The sequence below is a fragment of the Sus scrofa genome, chromosome 15 (assembly GCF_000003025.6).
Source record: "Sus scrofa isolate TJ Tabasco breed Duroc chromosome 15, Sscrofa11.1, whole genome shotgun sequence".
Taxonomy (NCBI): Eukaryota; Metazoa; Chordata; class Mammalia; order Artiodactyla; family Suidae; genus Sus; species Sus scrofa.
In genome coordinates this window covers 139790507-139805142 of record NC_010457.5, presented here as the reverse complement: position 1 = coordinate 139805142, position 14636 = coordinate 139790507, and the positions used below count along the sequence as shown (strand labels likewise).

The window sequence follows — 14636 nt, the reverse complement described above, 5'->3', positions numbered from 1 at the left end:
AACGCCTCCCACGGCACCGTTTTGAACTTGGAAGCTAAATGGGCCTCAGGCTTCCGCTCTGAGGAACGATTCCAGCATAACCTGCCCAGGCCCGCCTCTCCTGACCCCATCTGAGACGGCGGTCAGAGGGCAAGCAGCTGGCCTGAAATCTAAGGACAACGGCCCTCAGAAGAGGGGATCCCGCTGCACGTGCAGCTGGGATGGGCTGAGTGCAGAGACGGCTTGTGACCTTCGGCCCCTGACGTTGTCCTGTGGTTTCGGGAAAGTCCTTGGGGGAGGGGTTGGCAGGCTAAGGACGGCTCTGCAAGTTGGCCGTGAGTTGGTCCGAGGGCAGTCCAGGCGGCTGAGCCTGGTCCACGCACCCCCGGGGCTGGCGGGCAGGTGGCGGGCGTGAGGGTCCTGCTGCGGCTGCCCAGGACAGCCTCCAGAAGACAAGAGGCAGGGCCTAAGTCCCCGGCCACAGGAACCCCTGCAAGGGACAGTCCCGGGAATGGGGAGGAGTGTGAGAGCGGGAGGGAGCCCAGCCCTCAGGCCAGGTGCGGGTGGGACTTCGGCCGTAGGCCTGGGGCCCACAGTCCTCACGAGGGAGGGACATCATCTGTCTGCGGTGACCTGCGGTCCAGCCACTGGGAAGGAGGGTGCCGGGCAGGGGCTGCTGCGAGCAGAAAGGGCAGCAGGCTCAGCCCAGGGGGCGGGCCCTCCAGGGACCCCACGGGGCCCTGAGGGGAAAGATGGGGGTGGGGCAGGCCTGGGGAGGGGAGCAGAGAAGGCCTCCTTAAGCCTCAGGGCACAGGGCGAGCCCCTGCGGCTGGCAGGGCCAGGGCCCCGCAAGGGGTCCGAGGGCCCGGAGCACAGTGACACACGTGCGCTCTTCACGCCTGAACCTGAATCTCAGGGGAACGTGTCCAAGAGGGGACGAGGCCAGAGGCAGAGCCTGAAGGGCAGGGAGGGCAGAGGCCCCGCAGCCAACGCACAGGGGACGTCCCCAGGGCCAAACGGCAGCACGCGGGCCGCAAAGGCAGCAGGCGCCTTGGCGAAGGAAGACGAGCAGAGCCCGGAAGGTGCCCCGAAACTTGTAAGTGGACTAAACTCCCCGGGAAGGGAAAGCACGCGTGAGACAAAGTCAGGGCCCAAGACATACAGAGCGCAAGTGCAGAGGCCAAGGTGGCGGGGAGGGTGACACGGCCCGCATCAGGCCGGGCCGAATCTGAGGCAGACAGCACGGAACAGGGCCGGGGCCTCCGACCAGTAGCACCTAGAAAGCACGGCCTAGGAATCTGGGAGTTAAAGACCCTTAGAAATAAAGAAACTGTAGTGGGAAAATGCAACACACCACTCTCAGCATTCTATTCTGATAAATTCAGGAGACATGGGAATGGCGGAAAGGTTGGTTAAATGGTCTGAATTTCAAAATGTATAATCCGCAAACAGAAAACACTATTTTCAAATGGGCGTGGCACAAATAAACACGTGTGAACACACGTGTAGAAGGACCACAGCCTGCGCTGCCTCCCCTTTGGCAGGCCCCCCACCCCCGGGCATCTCACAAGCCCCCCGCTGGCACCCGGCCGTGGCCGGGCCCCTCCGAGTCTCTCCCCAGCGGCTGCGGCCACGGGGCCTCTGGAGCAGAAATCCCACTTCATCTCAGCATCTGCTCTGGGCTGAGCGCCTCTGCTCCTGCCCTCGCCCATGAGAGGCCCCTCCTCAGAGGCTCCGGGACCAGGGGGACCCAGGCCCCTGCCACCTGGCCTCCGAGGGACACCAGGCTCCAGGCGGACCCCGGAGTCTCTGGCCCGGCTGGCTGGCTGCCCCGGGGGCCCGTGGGCCTGGTCGCCCACCCTCCTGGCTCATCCTCCCGTGGCGGGGGGGCCTGCAGCTTGAGGCCATGGGGCCGCTCAGCCCCTGCGCTCTGCGGCCTCCATCAGCCTTGTCTTTCCGGCATGAGGCCCAAGGCCTCTGACACCTGGGGGTGGCCGCCTCCAGGGGCCTATGTCCCTTCAGCCAGGCACGCAGTCTCTGTGCTCTGTGTCCTTCAGGAGCTCCTGCCCCGACCCAGCTGCGCCCGGGCCTGGTCCTGCTGGGGATCTGGGCACAGCCCCTTCGTGCTTCGACACATGGGCCTGGGTGGGCGAGGGCTCCCCAAGAGCCCCAGGAGTGGGGCTCCCACCCCAGGCCCTGATTCCCCACCTGAAACCTTCAGCCCCCGTGGCCGCCTTCACAGCCCAAGCCCAGCCTGCGGGCCATTCACCAGAGTTCACCCCGTGCAGCCCCCTCCGCATCTGAGTGTCTCACCCCCACAAGCTGAAGAGCTCCAAGGCCAGGCCAGTGTCGCCCTCCGCCTGCCCCAGAGGGACAGAGCTGAGAGGCTGGGGTCTGCCCCCGACTCTGCCCTTTGCTGGCCGAGTCACCCCCCTCAGGACCCAGCTTCCCGGTCAGCAGGGTGAGGGCTGGGACTACCTCCAAGGCAGCTCTGCCGGGTGGGCCCTGCTGGGGTCTCCGGGGGTCTGCCTGCTCCGGCCCAGCAGGGGCTCTGCCCCAGGGGCTCGAACCCTCCCCTCCCAGGAGCCCTCCCAGCCTCCTCCCTCCCAGCCCTGCCCCGGGTGTGGGGTGCTCCCACCTGGAGCCTCCGCTTCTCCTGGGCGGCTGCGCGCACGCCCGCCAGGCGCTCTGTTTCCAGCCTCTGGAGCACCTCCTGCTGCAGGGCCCCCGTGGCCTGAGCGCGGCTCGCCTCGCCCTCCGCCTGGCGCCAGCCTGTGGGGCAAGCGGGCGGGTGGCCTGGCTCCCCAGGTCTGTGCGTCTGCGGCTGGGGGAGGGACCCCTCCCACGGCACAGGCCGGGAACCTGAGGCTCGGTGAGCTGCAGTCACGGGCCCCCAGAGGGTGGGGGCTGGAGAGGCCCCCCTGCGACGGTTCCCTGCTCTTCCAGTGCTCAAGGTCCCTGGGGGCAGGGGTGGGGTGCCAGCTCCCCCTGCCTGGCCTGCAGGCCCCTCCCTTGTGATGGGGAAGCACCAGCGCGGGGGTGCGGGGGGGAGCACCTGGGGGCGGCCTGAGCAGTTCCCAGGATTGGCCGGGAGCTGCGCTCCGGGGGAGCCCTCGCAGCCGCAGCCGCGGCCCAGGGGGGTTGGGAAGGGCGGTCACTGCGGCCCAGGGGGGTTGGGAAGGGCGGTCACCTTCCTCCGCCTCGGCCAGCGCCCTCTGCAGCTGCTCCGCGCGGCTCTGGGCTCGGGCGCGCTCACTCTCGGCCTCACCTAGCCGGCGGCTCAGGCTGCCCGCATGGAAGCGCCAGGCATCCTGGGCAGGAGGACCAGGGTCAGGGGCAGCCTGGGGGAGTGCAGGGCTGGGGGGGGTGCAGCTCAGGCCCAAGGGGACGGGGCAGGGGGCTGTGGGCCCAGGGCGGGGCCAGGCCACGCGGGCTGCAGAGCTGACCTGCAGATGCTGGAGGGGGCGCCGAGGGGCTGGAGCGGGGGCTGGGCTCCAGGGCCCAGGTTTGGGGAACAGACAGAGTGGGGGACATAGGCCATGCCTGTAGGTGGGTCAGATCCCTGGGGCGGCAGCGTGAGGAGCCTGGTCCCCAGGGCTGGGCCCTCCTACGGCCCTTCCGAGGCTGGGCACTGCTGCCTGGTCTGAGGAAGGGAGGTGGCCCTGGATCGGGGGCAGTTGAGGCTGGGGGACTCCGGGACCTATGGCTGTTTCGCCCACCAAACGAAGGATGGTCTGGACACGGCACCCAGCGCCCCCCAGGGTCCCGCCAGACCCAGGACAGGGACAGCCTGAGTAGGCGGCTCCTCCCTGTCTCCCGGAGGCTGCCTTACCCGCTCCCGCTGGGCATCCCTCAGCTTCCGTGCAAAGTCCCTCAGGGCGTCCCTCACCGCCGCCTCTGCGCTGCAGTCTCCCGGCGCGGGTGAGGGCCAGCGGAGCGGTGAGCGGGACCGGGTGGGGCTGGCACTCTGCCGCCCAGGGCGACCCTGGCAGCCATCTGAGCCTGCAGGACAGTGCTGGCTGAGGGGACATGGTGGGGACAGGGTGACAGACACGCAGGCACCTCGTGCCCTTTTCCCCCTGCCAGCCCTGCCCACAGGGAGCTTGGGGAGAGGCTCAGAGTCCAGACCCCCACGACCGGGGTCATGAGTCCTGGTGAAGGGTGGGGCTGCCCCAGAGGGGTGACAGAGCTGGGACAGGAGCCCACTGGAAGCCACCGAGGACACTGACCTTTGGTGGGAGAGCCCGGCCGCTCAGGGGAGGCCGAGGGGCTCTGTGCCCGGAGCCCCAGGCCGAGGCGAAGCGTGGACCACAGCCGGCCCAGCTGGCCCTCTGCACCCCGCCGGGCACCCTCGGCCTGGGCCAGCTCCTGCTCCAGGCTGCAGACCCGGCGGCAGGCCTGGTCCAGGCGAGCCTGGAGGCCGTCAGCCACGCCGCTGGCCTGCTGCAGCTTCCTGGTGACGCCGTGCAGCTCAGCCCGGAGGCTCTGCTCTGCCCCCCGGCTCTTGCCAAGGCGCTCCTCCAGCTGCTTCTCCCGGGCCTCGCCCTCGGCCTCCACCTCCGTCAGCATCCGCTGCAGCCTCAGCACCTGTGGGTGGATGCGGGGCTCCAGACAGAGGCTCTCTGAAGACGCCTCAGGCCTCTTGGCCTTACCCCCTCTGTGGCATGTCACAGCTGGGGGGCCCTGGACCAGCCTCCCAGACCATGTCTGACTGTGGGGACCCCCGAGCCCAGGCGGGGGGACACCCAGGACCACGGGAGGGCTGCCAGGTTCTGGCAGGCAGCAGAGCCCATGGGCAGCAATGGCCCCAGGCTGTCCCCTCCTTGGCCTGGGTGGGGCCCAGTGGGGCCCACCGTCTGGCCAGCCCCATGCTTGTCTGCCATGGCTCAGGCCTGTAATGCTGAGTGCAGGGCGAGGGGATCTCAGGCTGCCCGACACCCCATCGGGAGCCTCCAAACGGGACAGCACCTGTGGGCTGGGGGCTGCAGGGCTGTGCGTGGCCATTTGCCTGCCTCCCTGGCCCAGGCCACCCTTCCTCCCATCTCAGAGGGCGCAGCCCCGGCAGGCAGCGGAGGGGCCTCAGCTGGGCCACACTCCCTCCCCACGTTCAGTTCTGCGGCCCTGGGGCAAACCCTCCCTGGCCCATCCCGTCCTTTGCAGCTGGGCTGCCACTGCTGCAGACCTGGTCAAAGCCTGGTCTGTGCCCCCAGCCCCGGGGAAGCCCTTCCTGGAGTGGCAAGGAGCCCTCTAAATACTCGCTTGTACCTGCGAATAAATGGAGGCCCCACTGGCCCCCCAGGAAGCGCACAGCTGGGGACAGAGACAGCCAGGCCCCCAGCTCAAGGCCGTGGCTCCTGTCAGACCCGAAGCGGGGTGCTGGGCTCCTACCTCCCTCTGGGCGCCCTCTCGGGCGGCCTCGGCCTCAACCGCCAGCCGCTGCAGCTCCAGTGCCTCCTGCCGGCTCTGCTGCCGCTGCTGAGCGTCCTGCGCACCCCGGGCCTGCAGCCGGACCACCTCTCGGCTCTTCCTCTGGGTCTCTGCCTCCAGCTCTGTCACCTGGGAGTGCGGGGGCTGCATTGATGGGGGCCCCGGGGCCTCTGGCTGGGAGGGGCTGGGGCGCCACGGGGCCTTCCTGACGGATCCCTCTGCTCACATGTCCTTGGGGAGGAGGCTCAGGCCAAGTCCAGTCCAGGGCTGGGGGTGCTGCTGTACCCCCAAGACCACGCCCTTGGGCTGACTGCCTCAGCCCCTCCACACCCTCTCCTGTCACCTCCTCTCGGGCCAGGACCTTCTGCAGAGCCTAGAGCCTGGCACTGGCGGGGACTCCTGGGTCAGGGGCAGGGCTGAGGGGGGCGGGTGGCAGGCAGGGGCGCAGCTCTGGGTCCCAGCCACCTCAGTCCCACCACGGGCTCTGCGGGCCTCAGCATCCTCACCGGAAGTGGACGGGCTGGACGCCTCCCCCAGGATGGCTCTGGGGACGAACGAGGCTGGCACGTGACACAGGTGGGTGCAGAGACCCCCTCGATAGGGTGCCTGTTCCTGTGGCGACATTCCACCCACCACCTTCTCTGCAGCCTGACAAAAGCGGCGCAGACGCTCTGGCGGGCCCCCCACCGCGAGGGGAGGGCCCTCCTCTGGGTGGGCTTGAGACGGAAGCGTTTGGTCTAAGCGGCCCCTGACTTCGGAAGCTCAGGCTGATGGATGAAGCAGCAGCCGCTGTTCACCCGGAGCCCCGAGCCGGCCCTGACAGGACGAACCCAGACCACTTGGGCCACGGCAGCTGCCCACCCAACCCCCCGCAGCGACAGCCAGCCTTGGCCACCGGACACCTGAGAAGGGACAGGTCAAGAAACCCGGCCGTCAGGCCCTGCTGAGGAGGGTGCCGTCTGCTCCGTGAGTGCCCTGGGGCAGAGCCAAGCTGTCCCCTCCCCGTGGCACCCAGGTCAGATTCCTGGCCCTCAGAGCTCACGGGTGTCAACATGACTGTTTTAAGCCATTAAGTTTGGGGCTTGTCATTGTTCCCACAGCAGACCCGACCAGAGCCCAAGAGTCTGGGCAGGGCCCTGCTCTGTGGCTCCAAAGTCTGTAGACAGACGGCCCCCCAGGCACAGGCTGCGAGGCTGCCCGTGGGTGCCCGGGGCTGGAGGAGTGGAGGTGGGGGGTCACGTCCGTGGAGAAGGGAGGGGACACCTCCGTGGAGGGGGGGACAGCTCCATAGGGAAGGAGGGGACCCCTCCATAGAGAAGGGGGAGACCCCTCTGTGGAGGGGGGACACCAGGAGGCCTCCCTCACCCGCCTGCGTAGGGCCTGGAGCTCCCGGCGGGCGTCCGCCCCCGCCCGCTCCGCCTCCCGCAGACTGGCTCGAAGCTCGCCGGCCTCCTTCTGAGCTGCTGCCCGGGCCTCCTCCAGGACCAGCATCTTCTGCTCCTTCTCCTCCTTGGAACGCTGAAAACTGAGCAGAGCATCACAGGCTCGGGCCGGGGACCTCGAGGGCCTCTCCTGCGCTGCCGGTGCAGGCTGCCCAGCTCACGCCAGCCAGACGCGCCCCCGCGTCTTGATTCTGACGTGTCCCAAAGCCCAGCCTCTTTGGGGCACACTTGTGTCTGGTCTGGTCTGGGGGCCCAGCTGGCCTGGCCCCTCTCCGTGTGTCAGCCCCTCCCCCCTGCCCTCCCCCACTGCCACCGCCCCCGCCCCCGCCAGCCGCACCCAGAGACCCCTGTCCAGCTCTGATCCCTCTGCTGTGCCGGGGGGACTGCAGCTCCTGCCCATGGGTGGCCCCCCTCTGCTCCCCAGCCCTCAGGCCTCTCACTCTGGCCACCGGGGCCTGACATGCCTGCCGAATGGAACTTCCCGAGGGCGACGACAGCCTGGCTGAGTCCCAGCCCCCCCTCCTGGGCCAGCGCTGTTTGAAAGGCGCGGCACCCTGGGTCTGGCTGGCGTGTCCACCCGCCCCATGAGGCCCAGCTCAGGAGGGCACCTCCTGTCCCCTGCCCCCAGGCAGCCAGCCTACCTGGCCCTCTCCTGCTCCGCCCTGCGGATGGCGGCCCTCAGCTCGGTGTTGGAATCCTGCAGCACGTCCTTCTCGCGGGCCTCGTCGCTCAGCGCCCGGCAGGCCTCCAGGGCCTCCCTACGCAGCCCCTCGCAGCTCTCCTCGCTGCCCTGCAGCTCGCGGCGCAGCGCGGCCAGCCCCGCCTGGGCCTCATCCAGCTGTGCCCGCAGCCTCTCGGCCTGGGGGGGGGGGAGTGTGCGGCTCTAGGGCCAGCTGGGGGCCCCGGGCTGGGCTGGGCTGTGGCCTCTGGCTCTGGTCCGGCAGTGCCAGTGTCCCCGGCCCTGAGTCCCCCAGTGCTTGAAGGAGAAGCAGGCAGCCCAGCTTCGTCCACTGCATGGTCGCCTCCCCCCCAGGCTGCTGCGGCTCATGGGCCCAGCCTGGGGCATAGGCAGGGGCCACCTGATCTGTCCTGCCCCAGGTCCTGCCCTCCGCTCCCTCTCTGGACCCTGGGGACATTGGTCCCACACATCTGCACAGTCCCCACCTGCTGTCCCTGGGCCTCTCCTCTCCTTACTGAGGGTGCGGTGCCCGGGCCTCCGTCCGCCTTGAGGACAGCAGCCTTGAGGTCCCCTGAGCCCTGGGGAGCAGGCTTCGAGGTGCCCGTCACAGAAAGGAGGCTTCCCAAGCCCCAGGGGAGGGGCAGCAGAGGCCCGGGTGGGCAGGCTCTGGAGCTAGTGGGACGCTCGGACCCCGCAGCTGGACTCTGGCCTCAGGCTGCTGTGGGCCTCTGTGTGCCGACCTGGGGTGGGGGTGGGGGCTGCACATGTGTCCTTGTCCCCTCCCAGACCTGTGCAAGGTGCGATGTGCTGGACCCAGGACCTGCGTCATCCCTACAGGGCCCTGCTCACTCCGGCTCCCGGGCAGGGCCTGGGACTCGGCGGTTCCGTGAGGCTGAGAGCTGAGCTGGCCTGTGGGGGTCAGGGGTCCTCACTGCCCTGGACACAAGTTGCCTCCAGGCCCGGGCTCAGCGCTGGAGGGGAGTGTGGCCCCGGGGAAGGGGCAGCCCAGCCCTGCACACCCAGGCCACCGCGGCCAGGCCCCCGGCTCCAACCCCAGGCTGGTTCTGGCCCTTCCCTGGCGCCCTGGAGAAGCCGTGCCCCTGGGGAGGCGGAGGAGGAAGCCAGCTGCGAAGCCCCCCGGGCTGAGCCGTGTCAAGGTGCTGTTCTGCCAGAAGCCAGCCCCGCTCTGCTGGCTGTTTCAACGGGACACTGTCCAGGCCCCTGGCCGGCCTGGCTCCCACGTCCGCCTGCTGTTATTGTTGTTCTGTTTTGGGGAAGGGCCCCCCTCCGCTCCCCTCCCGCCCCCCACACATGGAGCCACAGCCCTGTGAGGCATTTTCCGCCGAGCTCAGCAGAAATCCGCCGGAAGGTCAGGGACCAGCGAAAGGGCCGACCCGCCACAAAAGGAGCTGCGCGCGTTTCCCAGGCCAGGAGATGAAAACAAGCAAAACAAGCTCGGGGAGCCCCCCCACCTCAGGAGAACAACCATCCCTTTTACAGGAATTTTACAGCCAAATCGCTTAATGTGATTATAATAATTATTTCTTTACTAGAAATTGTGTAAACAGCCTCTTTTGAAATCTCCTGCAGGGAGGCGGCCCGGGGGCTCTGTGCCGAGGGGTAAGCAGGGGAGGGGCCGTGAGGGGCGCTGGCCTGGGCTTGCGTGCGCGAGCACGCATGTGTTGTGTGCGTTTGCATGCATGTATGTGCAGACCGGTGTGCAGCCCGTGCACGTATGCACGCATGCAGTCATGCATGCTGCTTGCTGCACGTATGTGTGTCCTTGGCGGCGTCCACACTTGCATGAGCGAGTGTACTGTCACTGCGTGCACATGTGCGTGGGGGTGTGGTCTCGCTGTGCACGGGAAGTGCGTGTGCGCGTGTGAGTGTGTGGGTTCACGTGCATGCACCCCCCCACACGCACACACATGCGTGGACCTCAGGCAGGGCGGCAAGAGGGCTGGACGTTCCTCTAGTTTAAAGGCTGTGAAAATGTTATGGTTTCCATGGCGACTCCGGGCCAGCCTGGCGCCGGGAGGGCTCTCCGGGCCCCCTCTCGCTGCCATTGCCCCCCTTGCCCCCCTCGCCCGCCCCGCCTCCCCCCACCCCTTGCTGGGGGCCCCTCTCCTTTCTGGGGGCGGCCTATCGGGAACCTGAACTTCCCACGAGGCCGCGGCTCCCCTTCGCCCACCAGAACAAATGCGCCCCAGTCTCCCCGGCTCCTCCCCCACCGCCCCCAGGTCTAGAATCTCATTCTGCTTCCCCGTGTGGTCGCTGACCGGACCTGACTCCGAAATCTGTTGAAAGGAGACCTTTCTCTTTGGGGGCCAAAGTAAACAGCCTGTCACGTTAAATCATGCTCTTCCTCTGGGCGAGCCCCGCTCCGCGCCGCCGCCCCTCGCAGGCCTGGTGCGTGCTGGCCGCTCCCCGCAGCGCCCGCCTGCCAGCCTTGGCACGCGGCCCGGGAGTGCACGAGGTCGCCGGGTCCCCAGCTCCTCCCCCAGCCCACATCCGTGCCCTCCTGCCCTCCCCGCTCCAGGCGCCCGAGTCCCGTCAAATCCCCTTCACAGACACCTCCCCACCCGCCGCCTGCGCAGCCCCCGCGCCGCCTGGCTGGGGCCTCTCCTGTGGGCCCGGTCCAGGACTGCCCCCCAGCCCAGGACGCCCCACATGGCGCCTGGGGGCCTCTGCGTGCCCCCGAGCCCCCATAAACCCTGCACCGCCCCCGCCACCCGCCCCGTGGGCTCAGCCCCAGTGGCCAGTCTGATGGTGTCCAGGCCTCAGGCCGTGTGCAGGGGTGCCGGGGTCTTCCAGGGCTTGCTGGCCGTGGGTCCTGGGTGAGGGTCCCCTCCCTAGCCTCGGCCACACCTGCGTCACGTCACAGGAGGCCCCACCCTGGCCACCTCACCTCTCTCTCCACCTTGCTCCGCTCGGCGGCCGTCTCTCGGAGCGTCTCGCTCAGAGCCCTGGCCTCCCGCTGATGGGCCGAGATGGCATCTTCGAACTGGGCCTGCAGCACCTTCAGCTCTGCAGCCGTGGCGCTGATGGTGGCCTGGCGGAGGGGGGGACAGTCAGGTGGCGTGTTGTCAAGCGGCCCCAGGGCGTGGGCACCTGGCCGCCTGATGGGGTCCAGGGGGCAGCCACTCACTGGCCTGGGGCCACACGAGGCGGGCCTGGGGCTCTAGCTCACGTGGCTGGTGCCGCCCAAGCCAGGTTGTGAGGGTCGTCGTGGTGGAGGGCAGTGCAGGGGCCCCGAGGGGAGCTTCCTATGGGGATGGGTGGACTCTGCGCCCCCGAACCTCCAAGTAGGCGAGTGGGACCAGGGCAGCCCCCACGTCTCCCCCAGGCTGGAGGCGTGTGAGCACACGCGACACTCCCGGGAGGGGCCACGGGGCTCTGCCTCCACCCCCGGGCGGGGCCGACCCTGTAGGGACTGCACGGCCTCGCTGGGGGCTCGGACATCCGGGACTCAGCTTGGCTGGCTCTGCTTTCGGGGCCACTGTGCCCAGGACGCGCCTCTCGGTCTGAGCGCTGGGCGGCCTCTGGGGCCCCGGCTCGGCTGTGGCGCCTCGAAGCACCTCCTGTCCTTGAACAGGGAGGCCACCTGCTTCCGCTGCGCCCCCGAGCCCGGCCCAGCCTCCAGGCCAGGACGCTCCACCCGGACCGGGGGGTCCCTCTGCGGGGCAGGGACAGAGCCTGCTTTGTGCTCCAGGGAGGCCTGCTCCCTGTGTTGCCGCCCCAGCCGCCCTGGGTCCTCAGGCCCTGCCCAAGCGCTCTGGGGCTGGGGGGGCTCTATCAGGCTGTGCCTCCTCCTCTCAGAGAGGGAGCCTCGCCGCTGCGGTCTGTGTCCCCTCCACGGAGAAGTGTCACCTTGGACGGCTAGGGCTGGAGGTGCCCAGCACGGCCCCAGAGCAGCTGCAGCCACTGCTTGGTGTGATGAAGACTGGGCTGGGCCAGGAGCCCCTCCACCCGGGGCTGGTTCCTCGCTGCCCACGACCGTACTCCTGTGTCACGCCACCAACCAACTGGTGCTCTTTGTCACGCATTTGGCTGGCATTTCTCACCTCCCTCCCCTCTCAGTAGGTTTTAATTTCCATTTGCCAAGTGAGGTGGCATAAGAACCCTTAATGAGTCCAGGGGAGCTCAGAGCCAGCTGGAGGGAAGGCTCTGGGGAGGCCCCTGCACGCCTTGGGGGGCTTTTCTGGTCCCCTGGCCACAGGGTGGGTCCAGGGAGCAGCTGGGCGGTGGTTGGAGAAAGGAGGCCACAGCTCTTTAGGAGCTGCCCCCCGCCCGGCTGTGCCCAGGAAGGGCCTCGGGGGTGAGACAGCAGGGCAGGGGCTCCGGGAGGGACTCTTGGGCAAGACTGCCTGGTGCCAGGAGCTGCTCTGGGCTGCTCTGTTCAGTGACCCGGGATCTGGGTCGCCGTGCCTGGCAGGAGGGAGTGAAGAAACACCCTGGCAGCCATCTCCTAATTGCAACACTCTCCCCCCACCCCCACGGACCCCTTCCCCCCCCCCCCACAGATGGGAGCCAACTGGGCAGCCTCCCCAGACCCTGTCACCTGGCATCCTGCCCTTGGCCCCGCATGCTCAGCAGGCACAGCCCGGCTCGTGAGGTCAGTCCGGGCCCAACCCTGCGGCCTCTGTCCCATCCACTCCTCAGACTCAGCGAGTGACACCAGGGGGCACCCAATCCTGCTCCCTTGGGGCTGGGAACACACCAGCGACCAGGGAGAAAGGTCCCCTGGATTCAAGGTGGAGGTGGCCGGGCCAGAAGGACGAAGGCGGGAGGCAGGAGCAGGGGCGCTGGCCCAGCAGAGCCGAGTGCTGGCTGGGGCCCAAGCAGAGGGGCAGCAGGTCCAGCCTGGCCCTCGACCTCCTCCTCAAGGCTCCCTCAAGCCACCGCCAGCCGTCTGCTCCCGCCAGCCCCTGGGAGGGGTGCTGCTGCAACTGCAGCGGCTCCTGTCCTGTCATCTTGCTCTGGCCCCTCCCCCTGTGGTCCCCTTATCTCTGTGTCACCCTCACGGGCTTGCCCTGCTGCACAAGTGGGCTGAGGCTACCTGGCAATGACAGCAGCGGGTGCCCAGCCCACCCAGGGGTGAGGGCACAGGACCCCATGGACTCTGGAAGAGGAGTCAGAGGCGGTGGGTGGGTAGGGGGGTTGGCCTGCTGGGCTCTCCTGGCCCCTCAGCGGCGGAGGCCCTTCTCCCGGCTCCGTCTGCGGTTCTCCGTGGGTGCCCTTACTGGTGCCTCATTGCAGTGCCCCCCCAGGTGGCCCTCAGGAGGGGCAGCCCCAGAGGCGCTCTGTGCTCTGCAGCTGGGCCCAGCGCCGGCCCGGGGTTGGCTTCCGTGCGCGCCCAGCCCTCCCCTCTCTGGCTTCTGCCAGGCCCAAGGGTGAGGGGCCTGCGGAGGAGCCTCTGCCTCCCCAATGCCTGTCTTCCCTGCCCCCCAACAGGAGACCCAGAGGGGCGGGGAGGTCAAGGCTCAGGTGGCCAGGAGGGAGAGAGGAACCTGGACCCCCCGGAAAGGAGCTCTGGGGCTCCTGCTGGCAGTGCGGGTGCCAGGGCGGGGGGTGGCGGCGGGAGAGCTCACCTCGGCTTGATCCTGCCGACTCTGGGCCTCCTGGTGCCCCAGCTCCAGCTCCCGCGTGGCCCTGGAGAGCGCCTCCCGCAGCTGGCTCACCTCCGATTCCTTCAGAGACAGGGCCTGAGGGATGAGGGTGGGCTGCTCAAGAGAGGGCTGGGGGCTCTTTAGGAGAGGCTCAGCCCCACACTGGCTGCCACGGTCCCCCCTGGACGCAGCATGGCCCCGGCCCCTCGGCCCTGCTCTAGGGGACAGGAGCCCCTCTGAGGCAGCTGTGCCCTGAAGGGGGGGTTCCAGCCTCCAGCCTGTGCTCAGGCAGCCCCCTCCTCCCTCGCCCTCCTGCACCCCCCGTGCCCCTCCCTCGCCCTCCTGCACCCCCCGTGCCCCTCCCTTGCCCTCCTGCACCCCCGTGCCCCTCCCTCGCCCTCCTGCACCCCCCGTACCCCTCCCTCGCCCTCCTGCACCCCCTGTGCCCCTTCCTCGCCCTCCTGCACCCCCTGTGCCCCTTCCTCGCCCTCTTGCAACTGCCCGGCCCCTGCTTCAATGTCAGGGCAGTCAGGGGGCTTCACGGACCACCTCCTCCCTGGAGCACCTCCCCCACGCAGTCCGGACACCCAGCAGAGGCTGATTGTTCTCAACCTCCCCCAGTGCTCTGTGTCACTGAGGGTGGGGGTGCACCTGAGCCCCAGGGACGCCGGTCAGCTCTGTCGCCGGCTGTGGGGTGGCAGGAACCTGGCAATGCCCGTCAGTCACAAATGCACAGCCTCTCCGCGGCCTGCCCACCCCACCCTCTGCCCAGGAGGCCACTTGGAGACGTGCGTGTACCCACGTGGGGTTCAGGGTCACCAATGATTCCTTATCACGTCATTTTCAGTGGCCACAAAACCCCAAGGAAGGGAGGCCAATGAGCCGAAGGAGGACCCGTGCCCCCACTGGGAGCTTCATCATGCAGCTGTGGGAAAGAGCCGCCCAGCCCTGCGGGCCGTGTGTGAAGACCCAGACCTGCTGCTCCCGAGAAGGGGGAGGCCTTGAACGCTGGGCGTCTCCCACTCACGGTCCAGGGGCGGGTGTAACACGACGCGTTCCTCTTTCCTGGTCTGGGCACAGCCGTCTCTGGGACGGTGTTTCACAACAGAACTCATCTGCCTTTTGACCCGGGTCCTGGGGGAGCCTCTGAACCCCGGGAATTTCACAAGCGGGGCTGCCTCTGCCCTGTGCGGGCCCTGGGACCGCGTCTGAGCTGTTAACAAGCCATTCGAACCTGGAGGTAGTGGGCCGCCAAGATCAGTTGGACCCTCCAGCCTCAGGGAGGGGGCTGGGCACTGAGTTCAGTCAGTGCCCCCAGGAGAGGAAACCCTGATACAAACACTGGGGCTCTCCGGCTGGTAAACATCCCGCTGTGCCCTGACTCTCGGGGGCGGACCCGGCCCTGTGTCTCCTCAAGGCTTGTCCCGATGTGTGTCTTTGCACCAAAACCACAATGGTGAGTGTAGCCTTTCTTAGTACTGCGAGCTATCCCAGCGGATG

At 68.5% G+C, this 14636-nt stretch overlaps 1 protein-coding gene across 5 annotated transcripts in view; it reads right to left on the bottom strand.

The window, feature by feature from the left end:
- Positions 1-14636, bottom strand: part of CROCC2 (ciliary rootlet coiled-coil, rootletin family member 2) — a 68620-nt gene that overhangs the window by 12637 nt on the left and 41347 nt on the right. For all 5 annotated transcript variants that reach the window (XR_002339298.1, XM_021075704.1, XM_021075706.1 and 2 more), the window contains exons 18-26: positions 13119-13232; positions 10436-10579; positions 7490-7707; positions 6772-6931; positions 5368-5535; positions 4209-4566; positions 3812-3981; positions 3170-3290; positions 2618-2751 (exon numbers count right to left, since the gene is read on the bottom strand). Coding sequence is in view for 4 of the 5 variants with exons in the window: in XM_021075704.1 (XP_020931363.1) it covers positions 2618-2751; positions 3170-3290; positions 3812-3981; positions 4209-4566; positions 5368-5535; positions 6772-6931; positions 7490-7707; positions 10436-10579; positions 13119-13232 (1587 nt within the window). In the remaining variant the exon portion in view is untranslated. The remainder of the gene's footprint in view (positions 1-2617; positions 2752-3169; positions 3291-3811; positions 3982-4208; positions 4567-5367; positions 5536-6771; positions 6932-7489; positions 7708-10435; positions 10580-13118; positions 13233-14636) is intronic.